Source organism: Salminus brasiliensis, chromosome 15 (assembly GCF_030463535.1).
Source record: "Salminus brasiliensis chromosome 15, fSalBra1.hap2, whole genome shotgun sequence".
NCBI classification, from domain to species: Eukaryota; Metazoa; Chordata; class Actinopteri; order Characiformes; family Bryconidae; genus Salminus; species Salminus brasiliensis.
Window position 1 is genome coordinate 27,612,645 of NC_132892.1, and position 23,848 is coordinate 27,636,492.

General features: G+C 39.8%; 1 protein-coding gene across 1 annotated transcript in view; it reads left to right on the forward strand.

Moving 5' to 3' along the window:
* Positions 1–10,824: 10,824 nt before the first annotated feature.
* vps8 (VPS8 subunit of CORVET complex) overlaps positions 10,825–23,848 on the forward strand; it is a 107,033-nt gene continuing 94,009 nt past the window's right edge. The window contains 9 exon segments of the mRNA XM_072656910.1: positions 10,825–11,021; positions 12,572–12,640; positions 13,822–13,952; positions 15,528–15,624; positions 16,612–16,644; positions 16,760–16,814; positions 20,975–21,099; positions 21,202–21,288; positions 21,389–21,456. Of these exon segments, the coding sequence (XP_072513011.1) occupies positions 10,950–11,021; positions 12,572–12,640; positions 13,822–13,952; positions 15,528–15,624; positions 16,612–16,644; positions 16,760–16,814; positions 20,975–21,099; positions 21,202–21,288; positions 21,389–21,456 (737 nt within the window). The 5' untranslated portion in view covers positions 10,825–10,949.

Genomic DNA, 23,848 nt, shown 5'->3' on the forward strand with positions numbered 1-23,848 from the left:
GTACTAAATAATAAGTAGAGTGCGTAGAAACTGAATAATTAGTAGGTATTTAATAGTTGTTTAGTGTTTACTTATTATTTAGAGCCTACTAGTATCTAGATATTTAGTTAGTAGAAACTGAATAATTAGTAGGCACTGAATAGTTGGTACTTATTGAATAATAAGTAGATACTCAATAACTAGTAGGTATTAAATAATTAGTAGGTACTAAAATAGTAGGTAATGAATTATTATTTTTAACTGAACTATTTAGTGACTTGGGTGTAAAGCCCCCAGTGTAGGGTTGTAAAGTGGTTTTGCTACTGCAGCAAAGTGGGGACAACATGTCTTTGATTTGAGATGAAGTCTCACAGTCCACAGACTTTTGGCCACATATTGTCTGTAAAATTGAATCTTGTGTAGGCCTCTGGCGGAGACTGAGCCAAAGAAAAAGCATCCCTAGTAAGAGAGAGACAAATCACAAAAGACTTTTGGCGTAGGGACTGTAATAATTATAATAATCTTCTTACACACACACATACACACACACACACACATACACATACACACACACATTCTCCTCTTCTCTAGAGACTCAGGCATGCCAATTAGCGTTGCTAGCATGTTTGTTCCTGTTTTATTTGAGCCGGTGTTTAATTATCAGTTTGCCAGAGAACTGCTTCCTTCCTTTTTTAACATTCAGGTGCTTTTCATTTTCCTTCATGCATTTTTTTTTACACCTCCCGCAAACCTCAAATTACAGTATCTGATACAACTCACACATATCCTAATTACATCTCTCTGCATAAGCTGTCTTTAGACTGCAAGTATACATTTACAGCCTGCAATTTTATACCCTGTATTCTGGGGTTTGTCACCATCCTCAGATGTTAGACCTTATTCTCCTCATTGAAAAGAGCATGTAATGCTGTTTATATCCACTGTATGGCGAAATCATAAACAGTACCAGAAAAAACAGAAATGTATTGTTGTGATGCAGCTCTTCAAGCTGCACTGAAAGTTGGTGAATTTCATATTCTACACCCCCAAACATTTCTATTTTTGTTGAATGGCAGAAACGTGACAATAAAATGCCTCTCTGTGTTATGCAGAAAAGTGCGTTACTGCTTGGTTGAGTTGCCCAGTTAGGTTAAACAGAATTGGATGCTAACGTTTAACATAAACACATGATCATATAGTCAATTTCCTTGCTAGACTAAATTGCTGGCCTGTGTTTTGTCTTCAGACTGAAGCCATACTCTTCACATAATAAGGTATGAAGATTGCTTCATAGGCTCATTGAAGATTGCTGTGCTTTGAATAGCTATAGCTTATGCTGTTTAGATAGTTAGGTAGGTAGCCATACATTTTACCTTTTACTCTGATAACATGTACATGAGGCTGTAATTAAAGGAGTGGACATATTTGTCTATGTTTTATTTGGCACATGTATTACAATAGAGAGAATGTTCTGTAATACTGGTTAGTTCATGCCTAAAATTACCCTAACTGGGCAAGTCAACCAGCTGGGTGACTTGCATATCTGCTTCCTGAATTGGTCATCTGAGAAAGGAACAAAAAAAAATTTACCATAAATATTTTTGCCAATGTGTGATTGTTTCTTAATGTGGCCCAATATAAATATACATTTTTAAACATGTTTGGTCGCACAGGCAAGTCTTTATGCTCCTTTGCCCAATGATTTGTGGATTAATTTATATTTTTAAGAGTTTGTTTTCATCTGTGGGATTAAGCATTAAGGCCATATTGACTTTCATTAGAATGCAGTAATACACAATATAATCCAATCTAACAAATAAATCATACATGTTTTAAAATATCTATAAAATATTTTTACAATGGCAAAGAATGTGGCCCAGCCACATGCTTATGAACCAATTCCAGATTTCATGACCCACCAATCACACTATGAAGGAAAACATGACTGACAGCATGATGAGATGTTGATGACTGAGCTGATTAAGCACACTGTGCTTATCTCTGCTGTTGTCTGGAAGCCTGGAGGAATACTGTGTTTGGCCTTTTCTCTTTCACAGCCAGCGGCTCTCCCACGCCCATCGTCTGTTCAAATCTGTATTTATAGCAGCCCGTCCTCCCTATCAGCATGGCTAATTGAACGCCTCTGTCATTCTCTATCTCTCTCCCCCACCTTTCTCTCTCCCTCCTTCTTTCTCTCTCTCTCTGAATTCTCAATGTTCAGTTTAGAGCAGCTTCCCTGGCATGACAACAATATACACTTACAGTATTCTCGCAGCACGTAAATCACTCTGTATCTTTTATCAGTGAATTAATCAGCCTGTAATTTGAAATGAGAATTTGACATGGTTCCACTGAAGCGGCATTAATGTGGAATCTAATAATAAAGTCATTTATGGGCCTATATGTACTTATTAGCATACAGTGAAGTCTTCCACTCCCTGTAATGGAAGATAATAATAACTGATGTCTATGAAAATAAAAAAACAATCGTGTAGTCATTAAAAGTAGTTTTAATGCAAAAGACTGAAAGGAGTCTGTCTGCTTAATAAGCTTTAACTAAAGATAATTAACCCATTTATGTCCAATGATGTTTGGACAAAAATGTTTGGTATGACCATCTCCTGCATTTTCTTCCATTTCAGTTTATAATTCATAATTAGCAAGACCATTCTCTAATCTTTCTTTATATATCCCTAGAAATGCATTTAGTGAGTGCTTAAGTTCAGTAACATCTGGGTTGCACACTGCATACAAGGTTTAGACCCATGTGAGGTTAGGGTGTGTTGTAATGAGGTGGCCCTTTTGGGAGGCCCAACAGAGTCCCAGTAAAACCCATTCAGAGCCCACGCCCACCTGGAATCCACCTAGCCCATGTTCCACCCATGTGAGTTCACACATGAGTATGTTAGCTGGGTTATGGCATTTGCTTTGCACCCTTATTCAGAGCGACTCTTATTGGTGTAGAGTGGTGAACTTGCCTGGTCAGGGTATGGAAACCTAGTTTGTTAAGGGGGAGGCAGTGTTGTTATCCACTACACCACACCAGTTTTGGCATGTTACATCAAACTCTCTTACCAAAAACATGATTTTTCCATGAAATATGCCTTTATGTTTGATAAATGCAGTGATAAAAGCTCACCTTTTAGCAATATGGTATTATTTATTTGACAAATGCCAAAATATATCTCCAAAATGTCAACTTTACAGGACAATAAAGAAAACATTTCAATGGATTTCAATGTAAAACTATTTTATTCCATGTAATTTTGGAGCATATATATACTTTTATAGAAATATAAAATGAAATATAGAACAACTGCCAGATTCACACTGTCACTGTCACATGTCAAAAAGTGAATATTTGCGACATAGTTGTTAGAGACATACATTACAATAGGCCTATTTACTTTATATTTCCTGCAGGTTGTATTTGACCTGATGCATATCTATGCATGTAGACAGCACTACATCAATATTTGCAGCCCCTCTATATGTTTGCAATAATAGGAAAGCCACTAAAATCTTCTTCAATTCATGATTTCAGTGATAAATGCCAACTTGGCACTGTGGAAGGAATAACCTTGAATCCAGCATCCGGCCTCGTTAAACTCTCCACCCGTCTACACCTGTGAGTGAGTGAGTGTGTGTCTCTGCAGGCTTCGTACTTCACCACTGACAATGTCACCCTCACTCCTCTGTAATTATAGAGCTGTTACCTACAGTAAAATTACACACCAGGACTCCCTCTTCATGAGGGGAGCCGAGCACTCAGAAGAGGAATTACTGGATGAACTTTATTATGCCTCGCATTTCCATTCAGAGTCCTCATCTACAGACTTTGTCACCTAATGATAATGTGCAAAATCTTTTATATTTTAGTGCAACTTATTATTTTGGTTTTCATTAAATGAAATTTTTAGATGAACCAATAATATATGCATTTATATGCAATAATATGCAATAATATGGATTTTCCAGCAATACTATCATTGTTTTGTAAAAAAAACAAAAAAAACAAAAAAAGCACTCTGTTAAAATATGGTTTTACATATGAGGACAGAAGAAAAAAACATCTGGTCCCTAGCAGGTCTTAAAATTAGGTACATAACCTTCATTATTGCACCCCACATAAGTACACCCCACAAATCAATAACTTGTAGAGTCACCTTTAGCAGTAATGACCTGAAGTAATGGTTTCCTGTATGAGTATCTCACACTGTTCTGGAGGAACTTTGGCCCACTCGTCTTTACAGCATTGCTTCAGTTCAATGAGGTTTGTGGGCATTTGGTTATCCACAGCTCTCTTCAGATCCTACCACAGCATTTCAAATGGGTTAAGGTCTGGACTCTGACTGGGCAATTGCAAGACCTTGATTCTTTTCTTTTTTCGTCACACTCTTGAAGATTTGCTGGTGTGCTTGGGATCATTGTCCTGTTGCATGACCCAATTTCAGCCAAGCTTTAGCTGTTATTATGATAGATGGCCTCACACCTGACTCTAGAATTCTTTGGTATACAGAGGAGTTCATGGTGGACTCAATGACTGCAAGGTGTCCAGGTCCTTTGTCTGCAAACAAGCCCAAATCATCACCCCTCCACCACCATGCTTGACAGAATTGCAGCTTTCATGCCAATACGTGCAGTTTTACACCTCTACACTCCTCTCAGGTAAACAGCTGTCAGTTGACACTCCCGTTGATATAAATCCATGAGGGTTGCACCTAATGCTCAGCTGTGACTAAATGCATCCATATTGTGTGTGTAGTAATCTGTAGTGTTAACTGAGCTATATCCTTCTCTCATTGGCTGCTCTGCAAATAAATGGGTCTTTATGGCCATATGCTGAGCGTTTTGGAGGCTGCCAGCTGGCGCCAGGTAGAAATTGCCTCATGCTGATCATGGAGCAGCTCCTCTGGGCCAGAATCTACTAGATTTTGTAAGTCAAACCACATATTTGACTGTAGATAACCATAGAATTATAGATCTATCTATCTAATTATGATTGCTTGGTATTGGAATCATATTTTGCATTGGCAGATAATTGCACGAAAAATGATTTATTTGATGATGAGTTTATTGTATTTTGGAAGAACATGAGATTTTTGAGCTGGGCTGTTGTGCTACAAATGTCTGCATTTTATTCCCATATATAGAACCCTATACAGTAATGAGAAGGGTTCCTTGACTTGCAACATTAGTAAAACTTGTTTTTTGTGCTATATAGAAAACATTTCAGGTTCTGCACAACATTTCAGGTTCATGTCCTGGCCTTTTATGTTCTCGAATTATGTCACATGATCATATTCTTTTTAAGGAGTTAATTGGCTTATCTACCGCAGCACAATGCAGATTACAAGCATAATGCAGCTCGATGGCAGGTTAAATGAATAAACAAATGGACCTTATCTCACTGGATATCGAATATAACCGCTGTAAGCAAACCACTTTGCTCTGATTGGTCCTCATAAATCTGGTCCTTGCCAGTGGCCACCCTGTGAGTATATAGAGGACACTTGTGAGTACCATTAACATGGTGCTAGCACACTAGCAACCCTTGCAATCATTTGGGATACCACAGCAACCATCTTGCAACCCTATAGCAACAACCTAGGATAGGACACTGTGAGCACTGCTTTAAAATCCAAAATACAGAAATGAGACACCATGTGACCTTGAGGTCATCGTAGATGCAAGCGTGCCAAATAGGACAGGGCCAATTATACCCATTTCTAGAACCCCACACTCACATCTGGATTAAAACACGCCCACTATTGATTTGGTATTTCATTTAAGGTATTAAAAAATAACAGGAATGGACCAGAAATCAGTCTGGAAGTCAAGGCATCAGAATTGGCACCAATATCGGAACATTCGGAACAGCTACACCAATCAGCACTTTCTCTTTTTTGACAGCAATGTTGGCAGATGCTGTTTCATGACTGTTGCCCTTCTATAGGTCAGGATTCTGGCAGGGTGAGATGGGTTCTAGATCAGTGTCCTCTTCAATCTGGTCCTTGTCAATGGCCACCCTATGGGTATATATAGGACACTTGTGAGTACCATTAACATGGCGCTAGCACACTAGCAACCCTTGCAACCATGTGGGATACCAAATCAACCAGCTATAAACATTCTAGTAACCATTTGGGATACCACAGCAACCATCTAGCAACCCTATAGCAACCTAGAATAGGATAGGAACTGTTGAGCAACTTCAAAGCAATCACTTGCTTCTTTTGGCTCATGTGAAAGTTTATACTGGCTCCCAAAACAATAAAAATAAAAATACAAACCCCTTTGAGAACCATGGCTTTAAAGAACCATATAGAGAACCTATTAACTGGGCTATAAATCATGCTATAAACTCAAAGACTCATTCAGATGAGTCTTTGAGTTGTCATAGTTCAATACACAACCAGCACTTTTACTAATGAAGGCTTCATTCTGTACATACACATAAATATGCATAAACACACCAAAAGCGACCATATGGTCAATAGAGGGCGCTTGGGAGCACCACTTTTAACTTTTTACATTGTGAGACTCCACACGTCCTTGAGTTCATCACAGAAGTGCAAATGAGGACTGCAGGCACTGCAAGCCTGCCAAACGGGACAAGGCCTATTATACCCACTTCAAGCACCCCACACTCACATTTGGAATAAACCACGCCCACTTCTGATTTGGTATTTAATTTAAGGAATCGAAAAATAACAGGAATGGACCAGAAATCTGTATGTAGTCAAGTCAAGGTATCAAAATATCGAAAAATTTGGAACGGCTACACCAATCAGCACTTTGTTTTTAGACAGCAATGTTGGCAGACACTGTTTCACGACTGTTGCCATTCTAAAGGTCAGGATTCTGGCAGGGCGAGATGGGTTCTAGATCAGTGTCAGAGGGTGCATCTTCCAAACTTGAGCTGAAAATGCCATGCTGTCTTTGGCCTCTTCTCCATCCTCCTCTGAAGCCAAGCAGTAGGGCAGTTTCTGAGCATCCATCTGCTATCAGATCACATCCATCTATGAAGCTGTGAAGTCTATTCAGCGTCCTGGCTGGACAGCAGAAAGCTGTCCTTGTTTTAGACAGAAGAAGGGGGGGGGGTGCGTTACAATGATGAATACGCAGCCGGTGAGATTCCGGTTCTTTATCCAAGAGAGATGCTTTATTCTGTTACATGGGATGCACCCAACCCCCCCCCCCAACTGCAACAACAGAGTCACAGAGTCAAGGTAAAATGGCATCTCAAGTGCCTTGTCAGGAAGCAGCGAGACATCTGTTTGACGGGTGTTTTTCATACACCCACAGCCAAGCACAAAAAAGCAGTCAAGGTAAAATGGCAGCCGTGCGAGCACTGTATCAACACAGGCGCAAATGCTCTTTTCTTTCACAACACCCCCATGACAAGGGTGACATTTAGCTGCTAGCTCTGCCACATTTCTGCCCAAGAAGCTAGAGACAAGGTCAGCTCATTAAACTCTGGACAGGGCCTGTGCAATTGTGCCATGTCGGATACGCAACACACGTAATCCACCATGACTAGCCCTCGTGCATCATTAGGACTAGATGGCGTCATTATCCCGCGGTTTCGCTTGGAAATCATCATTAACACCCACCCGCTCAAGATAGCTGTCATGTTTGCTTACCCTTTGATTTCTTCCAATTTAGGTGTAATTGAGTGGTTCAGATGTAAATAATTCACACTGCATTGCCACAGAGCCTCACATGAGGCCACAAAGTAAGTTTCTAGATGCCACAAATTAGTACACTGAGGCCCACATAATAATAATCATTTAAGATAATATGTTGAGGCCACAAGATAATATTTTGAGGTCATGGGATCATTTATTGACCATGAGACCATTGACCATGAGATAAATATATATATTAAGATCACAAGATAACATCTTGTCTAGTCTGTGAGTTCATATATTGAGGCCATTAAATTATATATTGAGGCCACGAGATATTAAACTGAGGCCATGAAATAATATATTGAGGCCATAAGATAATACATGGAGCCCATAAAATAATATATTAAGACTAAGAGAAAATAATTTGAAGTCAATAGATTTTAACTTGAGACCACAAGATAAAATATCTTGAGACCACAAGATAATGTTTTAAGACCATGAGTTAATATCTTGAGGACACAAGATCATAAATTGAGGCCATGAGATTATATCTTGAGACCACAAGATAATATATTGAGGCCATGAGATAATATCTCAAGGTCACAAGATCATAAATTGAGGCCATGAGATTATATCTTGAGACCACAAGATAATATATTGAGGCCATGAGATAATATCTCAAGGTCACAAGATAATATATTGAGGCCATGAGATAATATCTCAAGGTCACAAGATAATATATTGAGGCCATGAGATAATGTACTGAGGCCGTGAGATAATATATGGAGCCCATAAAATAATATATTACGACTAAGAGAAAATAATTTGAGGTCAATAGATTTTAACTTGAGACCACAAGATAATGTTTTGAGACCATGAGATAATAGCTTGGCTATGACACACTTACCTATTAAAGAAGAACCTATTAAAAAGTACATGGCATGGCAAAACAAAAAAACAAACAAAAAAACAATAGCTGTGGTACTTTTGTCCATTTTTATAAATAGAACTGTTATATAGTCTCAGAAGCCATGTTAGAAACTTGATACCACAAGATAAAACATATTGAGACCATAATATAATATCCTGAATATATTGAGACCATACAATCATAAATTAAGCCCATGTGATAATATCTGCTAACCAGCGTAGGGGATGCTTTTGCCAGAAAAACCATCTTTTCAACCATCTTAACCATCTAAGACCAGCCTAGACCATCCTAAACCAGCCTGAGCCGGTGTTTTTTTTCAGCTGGGGTATTTTCCTCATCATACTAAATGTAGCTGTTGGACATGAATGAGTTAAAGGGGACTTTTGACAGTGGATCTCTTTACAGTAATGAGCGCTGAAAGGGTTTTCTAGGTTTGTTAGAGGCTAATAAAGAGTTCATATTGACCTGAAAGAGCATCCTCGTAATGACCTTCCTGATTCCAGAGCTCCTCATTAGTCCTAATGGTCTTCCTACAGTTCATAGGCACACTCTAATAGAAGAGCTGTGGCAAATCTTAAGACTTGGGGATGTTTCATGTTTAAGTCTTACTAAAACATCTGCTTTATGACTTGTGGAATCGAATAAAGACTGACGGAAAAAACAGGGCGTAAAAGATCTAATAAAAAGTTAGAAACTGCCACAATCTGGGCCTCATTTCCACATGAATAAAGTTCAGGGCAGAACTGACACAACCGGACGCTGGGTAAAATGTCACGCAGATAAGATGAGATAAGATAATCCTTTATTAGTCCCACAGTGTCACAGCAGAAAGGGATAGCAAAACACACGCAAAAATGTCGATAAATTATATATACACTATATACACAAAATAAATAATAAATAAATAAAAGTAAAAAGCAATAACAACATTATTTACAGATTATTTACATGTCATTGCTAATTACTCTTAATTGCACGTGTGTGTGTGTGTGTGTGTGTGGGGGGGGGGGGGGGGGGTATTGCACATTGTATTTTTACATTGAGGGATCTCTATTCCCTGAACATGTGTGTGTAGTTTAAGAGTGTGTGTGTATGTGGTCCTTCTACAGATTCAGTAGAAGGTTTTGGTGCCTTAGATTTTTTCACCCTGAGGACTGATTAAAGGTTCGAGATTTAAGACTTGTTTAGTGTTATGTGAATTCAGTACACAGGACATTCATTGCAAATATTAGATAGAGCTCCATCACTTCAGAGAAGTGGGTATGGGGCCTTAGGTTCATGGACAGCTATTCCAGACTGTTTTTTTCTCCAGGAGATTCTAGTTGATTTTCTCTCTTTCCTCAAAACTCTAGATCAGCTGCTCTACATCAGCGGTGCAGGTGAGTCATACAGTAACGTTTTCTGAATTCATACCCCATTACTCTTTTTTTAATCACTGTTTTAGTTCTTGTATTAAACTCAAGAGGGCAGCAAAACTGCACATTTACAACAGACCTTTCATCAGTTCATTAGACAGTCTGTACAGTTTTTAAAATATGACTATTTTGAATATTAGTATATATATATATATTATGTTACCTATTATTTTTAAATTAAATATAGTTTTAAATATTAATGTTATTGTATATTTATTCTAATTGTCTAATTGTTCATTTATTTTATCTGATTTTAATTGAATTTCTTGTTATTTATGCTGTTTTTATTTTTCTTTTATTTGCCTTTATTTACATTAAGCATTTGAATTGCCTTTGTGTATGACAGGTATAATATAAACAAACTTGCCTTGCTTTCTGTGGTAATTAGTCTATATTTATATTTTTTTCCTTTTCAATTTTTAAATTAGTATTTCATATTTATTTTCTGTATTAAATATTCTATAAGTACATTTCCATGTTAATCTATTGAATTGAATTAAATGTATTTTCCTATATTCAATAGACTATTTATTTTTCTAGAATAGGCTAGAAAAAGTATACTATAGTTTTTATTGCCCTGTTTTAAACAGTCTATGCATTTTTATTTTTCTATTTTCAACAGTTTTTAGTTTTATTTGTCATTATTAAGTAGTCTATTTTTTTTTTATTCTAGTTTAAATAGTCCAATAATTTTATTTTCTATATTAAATATTATGTTTATTTTTATTAACATTTATCTATAGTAAATAATTTGTGTATTTGTATTTTTCTTTTAAAAAGTATATTTATTTTATTTTATTTATATTAATTGACGTGCCGACAGCGGAAGCGATGTTCTGACGTCAGGCCGTGGAGTCGACGCCACTTCCGACAGAAACAAGGATGTCGGCGCTGATGGAGAGCGCTGCTGGGTTTGAGGGCTGAGGGATTTCTGTCTGTGTGTTTGTGCGGTTGAATGTGTGTGTGAGAGCAGCTCGGGTGTTTTTAACGATGTCGGAGTCTCCGGATACTCGCAGCCTGGTGTCTGCGTCCTCGCAGGTCAATCTAATGGAAATAGAGGCGGTGAGTGAGAGTGTGTGGGCTGGGGCTCTGTGTGTATGAGTCGCTGCTGCTGCTGCTGCTGCCAGATGTTGTTGTTGTTGTTGTTGTTGTTTACCTAAATGACATGTTTACATCACAGCAGGTTATTTTGCTGTTCTCCCCATCGTCTGTGTCGTGTTGTCAGCAGAGTAGCTGTCTGTGTCTGAGCGGATCAGAGCTGCATCTCCTGCTGTCATGTTAGCTAGCTGTTGGAAACCTGTTGGGATTTTAACCTTAAAATGATCAGTAGTTTTATATACTATAAATAGTCATGTGTGCAGTAAAACACAAGCTTACACTGTGCAGGGAAATCCATGCCTTGCTAATCCAAAATTCACACACAAACTATTAAGACATAAGTGAACAAAAGCTTTATTGTGGGGTTTTATTTTCTGTGTTACCCTTTAAAGCCAAATGCATCATATTTGCTAGATGTTCGAGTTTATGGGACCTCTGCAACACTGGTGCAATACTTAAATAATCAGCTTATGATATTGATAACAGGGTTGTGGGTTCGATTCCCAGGCTCGGCAAGCTGCCACTGTTGGGCCCTTGAGCAAGGCCCTTTACCCTCTCTGCTCCCCGGGCGCTGGAGTCGGCTGCCCACCGCTCTGGGTGTGTGTGTGTGTGTGTGTACTCACTGCCCCTAACACGTGTGTGTGTGTGAGTGTGTATTCACTACCAAATGGGTTAAATGCGGAGGACACATTTCGCTGTACAGTGTACAGTGACAAATACGTGCACCTTTACCTTTACTTGGGCTGCAGGAAGCATATTTTCTGCTCCTGTGCGCTCATGCTCTATTTGTGCACTGCAACAAATTTGACGTGCAAGTTTGAAATATTTCCCAATATTTGAGGACACCTCTTCTATTGAATGCATTCAGCTACTTTAGGTTGTACCCCTTGCTGACCCAGATGTGCAAATGCGCACACACACAGCTTGTCTGGTCCCTTTATAGAAGAGAAGTGTTGCCAACAGAATTTAACTATCTGGAGCAGATAAACATGTACCTATTGGCACCATGCCTTCTAATGCAAGGTGTGGGCTAGAGGGGTATAAAGCCCCCCAGCATTGAGCTGTGGAGCAGTGGAAGAACTGTGGTCTCTGGGATGATGGTTATGGTGCGCCATTCAATACGTTTGGGGTGAGTTGAGAGTTGAGGATGAGGTTCAGGTGGGGATCATCCAACATCCCGACCTCACGCTCAACTCTCTTGTTGCTGAATGCGATCAAATCCTCACAGCAATGCTCCTCCAAAATCTAGTAGAATTCCTTATTCCCTGGACAGTAGTCAGTTGTGTCAACACCCTTGATTTTGGAAGAAACAATAAATTAGCAGGTGTCCAGATACTTTTGTCCATGTTGTGTATTGTACATCGGTGCAGGTGAGTCTGAAGTAGGTCAGAAACAACTGTCTGCTGTGTTGGGATAAGAACCCTTCAGCCACACTGGCCTTTTTGCAAGCATCTCTGGTGTAGGCTGTTATCTGTATACTTACCACATACCACATCTCACACCTTTCATCACAGATCGACGACAAGGAGTTTGACATCCCCCAAGTGGACACGCCGCCAACTCTGGAGAGCATTCTGAATGAGGTGAGTCATTGTGTACTACTGTGAAGAGCTAGAAGTCGGTCCAGGTTTAACACACAGAATTTGATTGTCAGTGGCAGCTCTCATATCCCTAGTGTAGTCAAGCAGACAGGACCTGTTCAGTGCCTGAAGTTAGCTTTGTTAGATTTGCACTGGAGCTACAAGGCTAATGTGACTGTACACTATCAAAATAGACAAAAGTGTGACAGTCTCAGAAACCACATAAGGAACTTTATTTAATGTGATATGTTGTGTATGACACTGTTTGAAAATGGACAAAAGACATGCCATGGCTCAAAATAATAGCAGCCATGATATGCGTGTCCATGTTTATCGGCAGCAAAGTGTCATAGTGTCAGAAACCATGTCAGAAACTGTATTTGTGGTAACTTAGTTGGGTGGTGGTGCTATGCAGTTTTTTTTAGGTATACCGTGGTATGAAAATTAATGGTTGTTATTATATTGTGTAGATTTGCTTAATACCGTTATTGGAAGAAAAACCCAATCAAAGCGAGAATCCCACCCATTCCAATTCTTACTATTTTCAGCGTTTAAAAATCAAACAGTCAGTTGATTAATAGGGAAAATGATCAGCAGATTCATCCAGACAGTGTCAGGAACGGCGTTAGAAGCTCTGTGTAAGGTTCCTTATTGATTTCTGACATTGTAAGAGACACTACTTGAGATTCTGACCATGTTCAAAGCAAGTGTGAGATGATTCGCGTGTGCAAGACGGTAACTGATGATGTCTAATATCTTCTCTATCTTCTTATTTTTGAGCTACATTAGTCTCAATGTTCCACTGGTCAGATTTTTGCCAAATGCGTTTACACTGGGTAGTCAAATGCGTCTCCGGTTAGTCAGACTAGTCGTGTCCTCACAGACTCCGATCACGTGCCCAGCGGTGTAGTGCATGGGGAGGTGTTTGGGTTGTACTGGGTTGAGTCTTGGGTGTGTTTACACTGATTTATGTGGTTTGGCCATATCCAGATATAATCCTGATACTCAAGATGCATGAAGTGAGCAGGTGTGAACGGGGTCATTGTTTCAATCAGTGTTCCTCCCTGGTTCTTCTTGCGCAGGCGACCACATGACCCTGGCATTAAACTACCCATATCTTTGTTCCTCTGTAATTGTCATTTCCACACTCAGCCTTGCTTTGTTTGGTGTGTTTGGTGTGCTAGCCTGAAGATGAGGACGAACAGTTCATCCTGGAGGACACGTGCCTGCTGAGCACGGAAAACATTGACGCACATTCCTGTGAGACATCTTCTCTTGCCAGCTCGGACAGTGGAGACCGGGCACACATGAAAAGGTGCCACACACAACTACACATTTGTGATTTATAGCCCTGTCCTGCATATTCTAGTGGTTTCCTGCTCCAATGCACTTCCTTTAACTCAGGAATTGCTAGATCAGTTGTTTTGAGATCAGGCTAAACACTAGAGGGAGCAGGGCAGGAGGTCATCCAGGGCCAGGGTTAGGAACCACTGCAATATGCAATTTTTACATAGTATAAAAAAGTAAAAATTTACATAGTATAAAAATAGTAAAAAAGTACATAACAGCATATCTAATGAAGTTCTGCAATGAGTGACCTCTATATTTCCATTCTGTGTCGGCAGGTTTGAGTGTGTTTTGGCTTTTTTCCAAGTTATTGGAAACTTCTTCAGTTTCAGAACTACTGTAGTGTCATAATTACCATCAGTTTCACAACCCCAAAATGGAACCCGGGAAATTGGCAAAATAATTACAATAGAGGATTTTTGCTTAAAGATTAATAGCTGAATAATAAACGTAGGGTTCAAGGCGCTAACAATTGGTCGTGTTGTCTGAAGGTCACTAGATTGATCCCCAGTTCGATCCCCAGTAATGCCACAGGAGAGCACAATTGCTAGCCAGTCTGGGCATCTGGCAGTTAGTGTTCACCCCTAAGTGTGTTCAGCTGTCCAATGATCTTGCATCAGCTGCAGTTCAGAAATGAGAGATTGGCTCTGAGAAAGCACATACTAGTCATCACCCTCCCAGCGCTGGTGGTGTTGTGCATTGGAGAGTTGTGGATGGAAGTGGGAAATGATGAAATTGGTGGGGACAGTTGGGAGAAATGTAAAAATAGGGCTGAGGATAATCTATCAAATATCTTCAAATTACTCTTATGTAGATTTTCAATTCAGCTCGAGGTTGAGACAGTCATTTTAGTCTTCAGTTCATAAGTATTTAGTGTTATTGCTTTGTTTGTATTGACTTTTAGTCACTTTTGACACTATCTTGTTGGATTAATATCAATCCTCATCCACTCGTGGTGTAACCATAGATATACAGCTCTCAAAGAAATTAAGAGACCACTTAAATTTGCATCTCTACGTGTATGACAGCCATTTTATTCCAGGCATTTCATCAAATAAAGCTGAGTTTCCTGAATTTGCAGACTATGAATGGCATAAAGTCATCCAACAGCAATGTGAAAGGCTAGTGGAGAGCCTGTCAGGACATGAGAGCTGTGATTGGCAGTCAAGATTATTTCACCATAGTGATTTTTGAATGCTCTCAAAGTTCAAATATTAGTAGTGTGTTTAAATTTGAATAATTATTTGAGTAGTTGGTTTTAAGCAGTTGACATTTATGCAAATAAATGATCTAAATAGCATTTATGAAATACAATGCAAATGCTAATTTCCCTAAACACACTGCCTAGAAATAGTAAAACCAGAGAAAATGATAATGCAGGGTGGTCTTAAATTTTTTCCAGAGCTATATATATATATATATATATATATATATATATATATATATATATATATATAATGTATGTATTCATTTCATATGACTTTCAGAGATGGATTTAGTATCTGCTGTTTGTTTATGTGTCTGTGTGTGTCTGTGTTTTCAGGAGGAGGAGAGCAGTAGAGACGAACGCTACAGTCCACGGATCAGTTCTGAGACACAGTGTGCTGAAAGGCATCTCAGCTCAGATTGTCTCCGCTGCTGTGAGTGTCTTTATGTAGGACACTTCTCATGTAGGCCTGTACTCTCAGTTTTTTAGTAGGTTCCACAGTGTGCTGCAAGACAGTGCAGCACACTGATTCATTTCATAGGCTCTCACTCTCTTTCTCTCTGTCCCTGTCTAACACACACACACACACACACACACACACACACATTTTTATTCCTGATGGTCTACCACATTCTTGAGCATCCCAAACAGCCTTAAAGGAGTACCCCCCTGTTTTCAACATTGAGCTCTATCTATCACATCTGTAGCTTTCTCTTCGGAGAAGACAGACTCCTCCCCGAAATCGTCCGAACAAGGGTCAGGACCCCCACAGGTCCACCACAGAGCAGGTAGTATTTGGGTGGTGGATCTTTCTCAGCACTGCAGTGACACTGACTGACTGACTGACTGGTGGTGGTGTGTTAGTAGTGTGTGTTGCGCTGCTTGTATGAGTGGATCAGACACAGCAGTGCTGCTGGAGTGTTTAAACACTGTGTCCCCTCACTGTCCACTGTCCACTATTGAACATCCATACCTAGTTGGTCCACCTTGTAGATGTAAAGTCAGAGACAGAAGCTCTCAGAAGCTCTAGTTCTTCATCGCTGCCCACAGGACGCTGCCTACAGGACGCTTCTAGATGTTGGACTTTTTTCAGTCCAGCAGTGACGCTGAGGTGTTTAAAAAGCGTAACACACACTACTTACACACCACCACCACCACCACCATGTCAGTCTGTGCCACTGCAGTGCTGAGATTGACCCACCACCCAAATACTACCTGCTCTGTGGTGGTCCTGTGGGGTCCTGAGCATTGAAGAACAGGGTGAAAGGAGGCTAATAACAATGTCTGGAATTATACAACTACAATATAGTTACAGTAGAGTTCATTTCAAACCGGGGGTGGTCATAATATTCTGATATATCTGTATATTACTGTATGATTTTATTAAAACTGTAGCCTCTTTATTTTCTTTTCTTTTCAGGACAAAGTTGACGCAGGCTTGCCGACAGCCATCGTAAGAACTTGGTTTGAGTCACATCCTGAGTGGTTTTGGTTGTGTTCTGTTTGGTTCAGCTCCTCCTCCAATGTTGTGTGTGTTTGTGTGTGTGAATATGTTGCTTGTGTTTTAGACGGTGTCCAATGTCATCGCCGTGGGAACATCACATGGCCTGGCCCTGGTGTTTGGTGAGTGTTCATGGCTTAATAAGTGTTCATATCTAATGTTATTTTAGAGATAGGCAGTGTGGTGATGTGTTCTTGTCAGTCTGAGGATATTGATCGTAGAACACAGACCCACTGCGTGTTGCATCACAAAGAGAGCATAATAATTAGTCCTGTTTAATTGGATCCAGTGCAGCGCAGGGTGTGAAGCGCTGAGTAAAAATCAATGTACTAATTAGAGATGGCACAAGATCACTTCTTCTTTTCCGAGACTGAGATCGTGTGGGAAGTGCTTCAATAAAAAAAAAAGTTCTAAAAGTAGACCATCGTGGCCACGCTCAGACTCAATCATATGAAACCTCCAAGCAAAATGAAACACTTGCTCTGACCTGATTGGTTGTTTCAAAACCAAAGTGTTGCACGGGACCTCACATAACCCGGGCAAACGATCGTAACAGGAATGGTTCCAAACACTATATGGACAAAAGTATTGGGACATCTGCTAAAAAAGACAAAAGAGAGTATCCTGCTTTTGTTGGAGTAACTGTCTCTACTGTCCATGGAAGAAGGCTGTCTACTATTTCGGATTGCATTGCATTGCTGTGAGGATTTGGTTGCTTTCAGCAACACAAGTGTTCATGAGTGAGCTCATGATGTTGGGTGATCACCACCCCACCTCACCATAACCTATTCCCCTCATCCCAGGAGTACCCGGGGGTACCCCATCATTCCGGAGAGCACAGTTCCACTGTTCCACAGCTCAATGCTCGGTGGGCTTTATACTGCTCTAGTCCTGGCATTAGACATAGTGCCAATAGGTTCATGTTTATCTGCTCCAGAGAGTCCTGTTCTTTTGGCAGTACTTCTTTTCTACAGGGACAAGACAAGCTGTGTGTGTGGTGTGTGCATTTGCACATCTGTGTCAGCAACGGGTGCAGGTATAAGTAGCTGAATGCATTTGTAATAAGATGTGTCCACAAACATTTGGACATATAGTATAAAGCTTGGTTTAAAGCAGTATACAGGTTTCCTTTTTATTTTTATTATTATTATTATTATTATTATTATATACAAAAGCAGTTGAGCAGCAAGTAGTTCTGATTGGACAGAGGTGATTCTGCAAGTCAAGCCGTTTTCATGTAGTAACTCTTGACCTGGAGGACCGGATAAGCACACTTGATCCAACTAATTTGTTAATCCCCAGGTTTAGTAGGTCTGTTTAAGCAGGGAAATCAACAAATGTGCCGGTCTGCGGCCCCTGTTGTCCACCCCTGATGTACAGGGACACCACAGTCCGATCCAGTTCCTGGGGATTGGGGCCGATCCATGCTTTTTTCTTTTTTTTCTTTTTAATGGATAATTTATTGGCTTTTAAAGCCCAGTCCACTTCCGACCCTTGGCTTTATTGTAGCAGGGCGTGCTCTGGCATCCTCTAGGCGGCATGAACAGACATTCTGCTGTCGGGAGAAACCCGAAAACTACCCTAAACATTCATTCATCGTTCATTTGTGTCCTTATTACAGTAAACAGAACAAGAAAGAGCTTCATTTGAACTGTTGAGTGTGCTGACGTTACCAGTTAGCAGCCCAAACAAGGCTATGGTTGTCCTTTTACTCAAACTTTCTATTCCACCTTAAATGATGCAGCAGTGACACTCTGCTGTTACAGTGTACACACAGTTTAAGGTGGAATGAAGAGTTAGAATTAAAAGCCTTGTTTTGGCTGCTAACTGGTGAAGTCAGCGCACTTATCAGTTCAAATAAAGCTCTAAAAGAGCAGCAGGCAGTAAGGTAGACTGTAGAGTGTGGGTAAGACTTCAGCTTAGTTCAGCTTAGCTTGCTCAGAGCCTCCTTGTAAACAAGACGCAGCAACAACAAACTGTACACAGAACAGAAGTTAGATCGGATCGGGTCGGTGTTTGACGACAGTAGGTATTAGGGTACTTGGATCGGATTGGGAAACATTGAGACATTCTTAATAATGTGTATGTAAATATGTATATTTATGTATGTATGTATTGATGCTGGTGTATAGGTATTGATGTTTTCTACAGTGGCTTTGAATGTCCATCATGATGAGCATTAGACTTACAGAAGCTGAGCGCTATTCACTTGGCAAGCGTCAAATCGCTCCCTGCTCCGACCTTCTCTCTCTTCTTCCCATATAAAAGGTCAGAACTCAGCACAGCATTTCAGGGGGCAGTCGGAAAATCATGTGGCCACCTTGGTCCACCACCCAGTGTGGACTTTAAACATAGCAATAGAAATCGCCAAAAAAGGTGCCCATCCATGTGTCTCCCTCCATTAAAAGCTGCACGTTACAAACGTACCAAGTCAGAGTCAGGCGGGCTCAGTAGGAAAATGAACCGGGCAGAGCGATTGGCGCTTGCTGTGTGATCAGCTGTTCATTTTTTTTGCTTTGTATTATTGACCTTTTTATCTGCCACTCTTTCATTGTGTCCTAAACTGTGTTGGACTGTCTTTCTCCCTTGACTTGTCTTGGGTGGAATGATCAGGAAAAGGTAAAGTATAAAGAAAACAACATTTGCAGTAATGTCTGACAGCAGCAGGCACCCTCTCCATTACCGTAATGATGGCTGTGGATGAGCAGCATGCTGCAGAATGGCTGTGCTTTTTGGAGCTTAGGCTGTACTGTAGGAGAGCGTTGTTGTTGATGTTGTTGTGTGTTTTTCTTTTTATAGCTGGAGAGGGTTTCTTCCTAAATAGCATGGTCGCGACTTGTCTTTTGGCTGCTGAGCTTGTGTGCCTGACATGTTGCTGACATTTCGTGTTCATTACTTCAGTAGGAGTTCAGAACACTGAAAGAAATAGTTCAGCAATATAATAACATGTAAACCGTGATCCATATTGCCCCTAATGTTGCAGAGGAGCCTAGGTATGTTTGGTGTCTGAAGCGCTTTTTTAGTTTCGTCTTTATAATCTGATAAAAAATATTGTCTGGATTTCGCTCAGAACAGGTTAACAACCCGACTCAGTCTGAGGCAAGTGTTCGTTTTGAAGGTGGCATCAAAAAAAAAAAAAAAAAAAAAAAAAATATATATATATATATATATATATATATAATGTGTTTGGTTTTTTTTTTATGCAAAGTATGTGACTTTATTTGTGGTGTAAAAATCCTCAGATATCTGTTTACCACCCTGTTATTTTGACTCAAAATGAAAAACTCCCTCTCCTGGCTGTCGCAAGCTGCCTTTGTTGTTCTCCCCTAGTTATCACGTCCTCCAAGTGGCCCTTCTCTGAACGGTGCGTCACATGGCTGGCTGGCGTAAAATGCTCAGATGTATTTTTACAAACCCATTTACCACCCTGTTATTTTACCTCAGAATCCAAAAATGCCTTACCCTGGCCTCTCTGCCCTCTCCTTACTGCCGCTTCCTCCAGGTGACCCTCCTCTGAGTAGTGCTCCACCTGGTTGGCTAGCTTTTAGCCTTTTTAGCCCCACTTCACATTCTCCTGAAGTAGCCATTGCTTTTAGCATCAAATGAAAGAATACATTTTCGAAATAGTTGAAGTTGTATAAATTTATATAAATTGGCCCGTTTTCCAGCTCTGTTTTACAAACGTCAGCTTTGCTTTTAAAGGAGAAACAAGAGTGTTTGAGGTTGATAGTTTGTCACATCTGTGTGCTAACCTCTGATTTTTAAACTATAACAAGGAACATTTTGAGTTTGATGTTCTAGAGCACGTTTAAGCATGACATGGCATTGCATTAGCCTTGTAGCTCCAGTATGAAACTAAGGAAACAAACTTTAGACACCAAACAAGTCTTAGCTGATCAAGTACATTCATGGTAAGAGGCCAAAACTGTGTTTTGCTGAACTATCGCTTAAGTGTTCTTTGTGGCTGAGCATGCTGGTCATCATGTGGTTTGACATTTCCTGAGATCCACAGGTGGCTTTGAGGATTGTTTTTTTTTTGCTGTGCTGTTTCCTCATAGAAAGCCTGTCTTTTTTCACCTGTTTTTGGTCCTCTGTCCTCTCGTCTGACTGCGATGTGTGATGTGAGATACCAGTATGAAAGAAAAAAAGCCTCACCCTGTATTTCCTGCTATGGATGACCTGCTGGAACTCTTACCTGTGACATTTAGCCTTAACATTTTACTATGTTGTACACCGATTCATTATGGGTTAATTAATATGGTAGTTTATATGCTAATTTCAGATCAGAACCAGGCGCTGAGGCTGTGTCTGGGTACCACGGCGACAGGGGCGGAGTATGGTGCCGTGTCGGCCCTCAGCATCAACCACGACTGCACGCGGCTGCTGTGTGGCTTCGCTAAGGGACAGGTGCGTAAACACACAGACACACTTCATCATACAAACAATTAATACACTGCATATTACACTGCCTGCCAGCTCTGTTCACTGACTCCTCCCACTGTCAATCAGATCACTATGTGGGATTTGGCCAATGGGAAGCTGCTGCGCACCATCACAGACGCCCACCCACCCGGGACGGCCATTTTACACATAAAGGTAGGTTTTTTTTTTCTTGGTTAAATTCAAATAAGAAAATAAATGACTTATGTGAGACGTCTTCATGCCTCATTCTTCCTCCGGTTTTCCCTTTCTTCAGTTCACAGACCTGCCGACGTTAGCTGTGTGTAATGACAGTGGCGGATCAGTGTTTGAACTTTCATTCAGGTATAAAAATGCAACAACTACTTCAATACACCACTTCCCTTATTATTGTTTTGCCTGACTGTCCATCTATCCGTCTGTCTCCCTGCCTGCATATCTGTCTGCCTGCCTATCTATTTATCTGTCTGTCTTTCTCTCTGTCTGCGTCCCTATCTATCTGACTGTCTGTCTATTTATTTCTCTGCTTGTATTTCTGTCTGTCTAGTCTGGCTACCTGCCTGCCTATCTTATCTGTTTGTCTGCCTACCTGTCTATTTATCTGTCTGTCTGTCTCTCTGTCTGCGTCCCTATCTATCTGACTGTCTGTCTATTTATTTCTCTGCTTGTATTTCTGTCTGTCTAGTCTGGCTACCTGCCTGTCTAGTCTGGCTGCCTGCCTGCCTATCTTATCTGTTTGTCTGCCTACCTGTCTATTTATCTGTCTGTCTGTCTCTCTGTCTGTGTCCCTATCTATCTGACTGTCTGTCTATTTATTTGTCTGCTTGTATTTCTGTCTGTCTGTCTGTCTTTTATATTAATTACTGACTAATATAACTGATTATTCTGCCTCTCTGTCTAATCTGGCTACCTGCCTGTCTAGTCTGGCTACCTGCCTGCCTGCCTATCTATCTGTTTGTCTGCCTTCCTGTCTATTTATTTGTCTGCTTGTCTTTCTGTCTGTCTGTCTTTTTATTTATTTTTCATTATTATTGACTTATATAACTGATTACTCTGCCTCTCTGTCTAGTTGTTTGTCTGGCTACCTGTCTCTCTGTCTGCTCGTATGTCTGTCTCGTATGTCTATCTATTATATTTATTACTGACTAATATAATTAATTACTCTGATGATGAGTCAGATTTTAAATATCAACATTTCAGTATGTAAACACTCAGATCCTGAATACTTAGATATTTGCAATTTGACTCCAGTCACTGTAATTGATCTTAACAAACTCCACTTTCTGTTTTTAAAACAGTGGCTCTCTTGTTGTTCAGGATACACAGACTGTACATGATTAATTATTTAGCCCCTGGCTGTATCTGATGTTGAGATCCTGGAAAATGTGGAAAACTGTAATCTAGTTATGTACTTAGTATTACCAAATAATACCCAGTTTTTATTTTATCAGTTTATTTTAATGCTTTTTAAACATTCTCATTAGGTCTGTACAGTGGTCTGTGTTTAGTATTTTGTGAGTACAGTGGAAAACAAGAGTTTAGAAATCCAACAGTGGCAAACAAATATTGTTTGTTGTACCGCTTGTATCAGAATCTCTGAAAGCACTGATTACATACAGTGTACTTACATCACTCCTTACATAGACTTGACCATTTTCCTCAACACTGGGGGGTTTTGACTGCTTCTGTTGACAGGCAGAGGGCAGTAAAGCATCATGGTCAGCATCCCCCTCCTCATACGGTCACGTAAACCCTTAAAATAAAGGTGCTACGAAGGGTTCTTTGAGTACAGCCATAGAAGAACCATTATTGGTTTTCTAAAGAACTATACTGTGGAACATAAACCAAGATGTTCTTCTATGGCATCGCTCAAAGATCCCTTTGTAGCACCTTTTATTGATGTTTAATGACTTTACCCTTTTATACAAAATCTAAGGGGGCTTTTAAATGTCTGAATGTGATTTATTGTAGTGGCCCCACTGCTAAACCTATGGCAGTTATGTTAAAGCCTGAGGCAAAATCTTATTGCCAGCTGCTGTTTTTTCTTTATTATTTTATATTATAATTTTATTTATGTATAGCTTAAGCTGTGGATATTGCGTTTTTAATTGAAGCTGTAGGCTAATATATGAGGGCTGTCTCTATTGATTGTATTAGTTGCTGAGTAATCAAATTTAGAGATCTGAAGATGAATCAGATAAATAGATTTTCTTTTTTATTATTTTTTTTATTTTTAAAATAAAATTAAATTCAAATAGCAAAAGCCTTACCTGAGCTACAACACACCTTGGGGAGCATTTGTACCATTCCAAAATACCTGAAAAACTCCAGAATACTGGTAAATAGTTTTAATGAGGTGTTAAAAATAAGTGTAAATATGCTTCCCTCAGCAGTAGCAGAATTTACAAAATGCTTTGTCATCATACCAAACCTGCTGACTAATTATTGTTGATTGAGAGGAAAAGGTCAGTTTTAATGGATTAAATTTTTTAGATGAGTAATCATGCTTAATTGCCTTAAGTTAAGGCAACAGTAATTTACAGTATTATGCAATAGTTTGGGCACCTTTGGTCAAATGACCAATTTCAGCAGCGTTCCGGCCCGGATTGGGATTGACCAAGTTACCTGTTTGAGTCAGTGAAGCATCAGCATGATTCTGAAGCTCCTGTTTTCAGGGGAAATGCTACATACTGTAGCTTTAAGGTGGAGTTCACTTGGTGTTTTTTGCTATATGTTC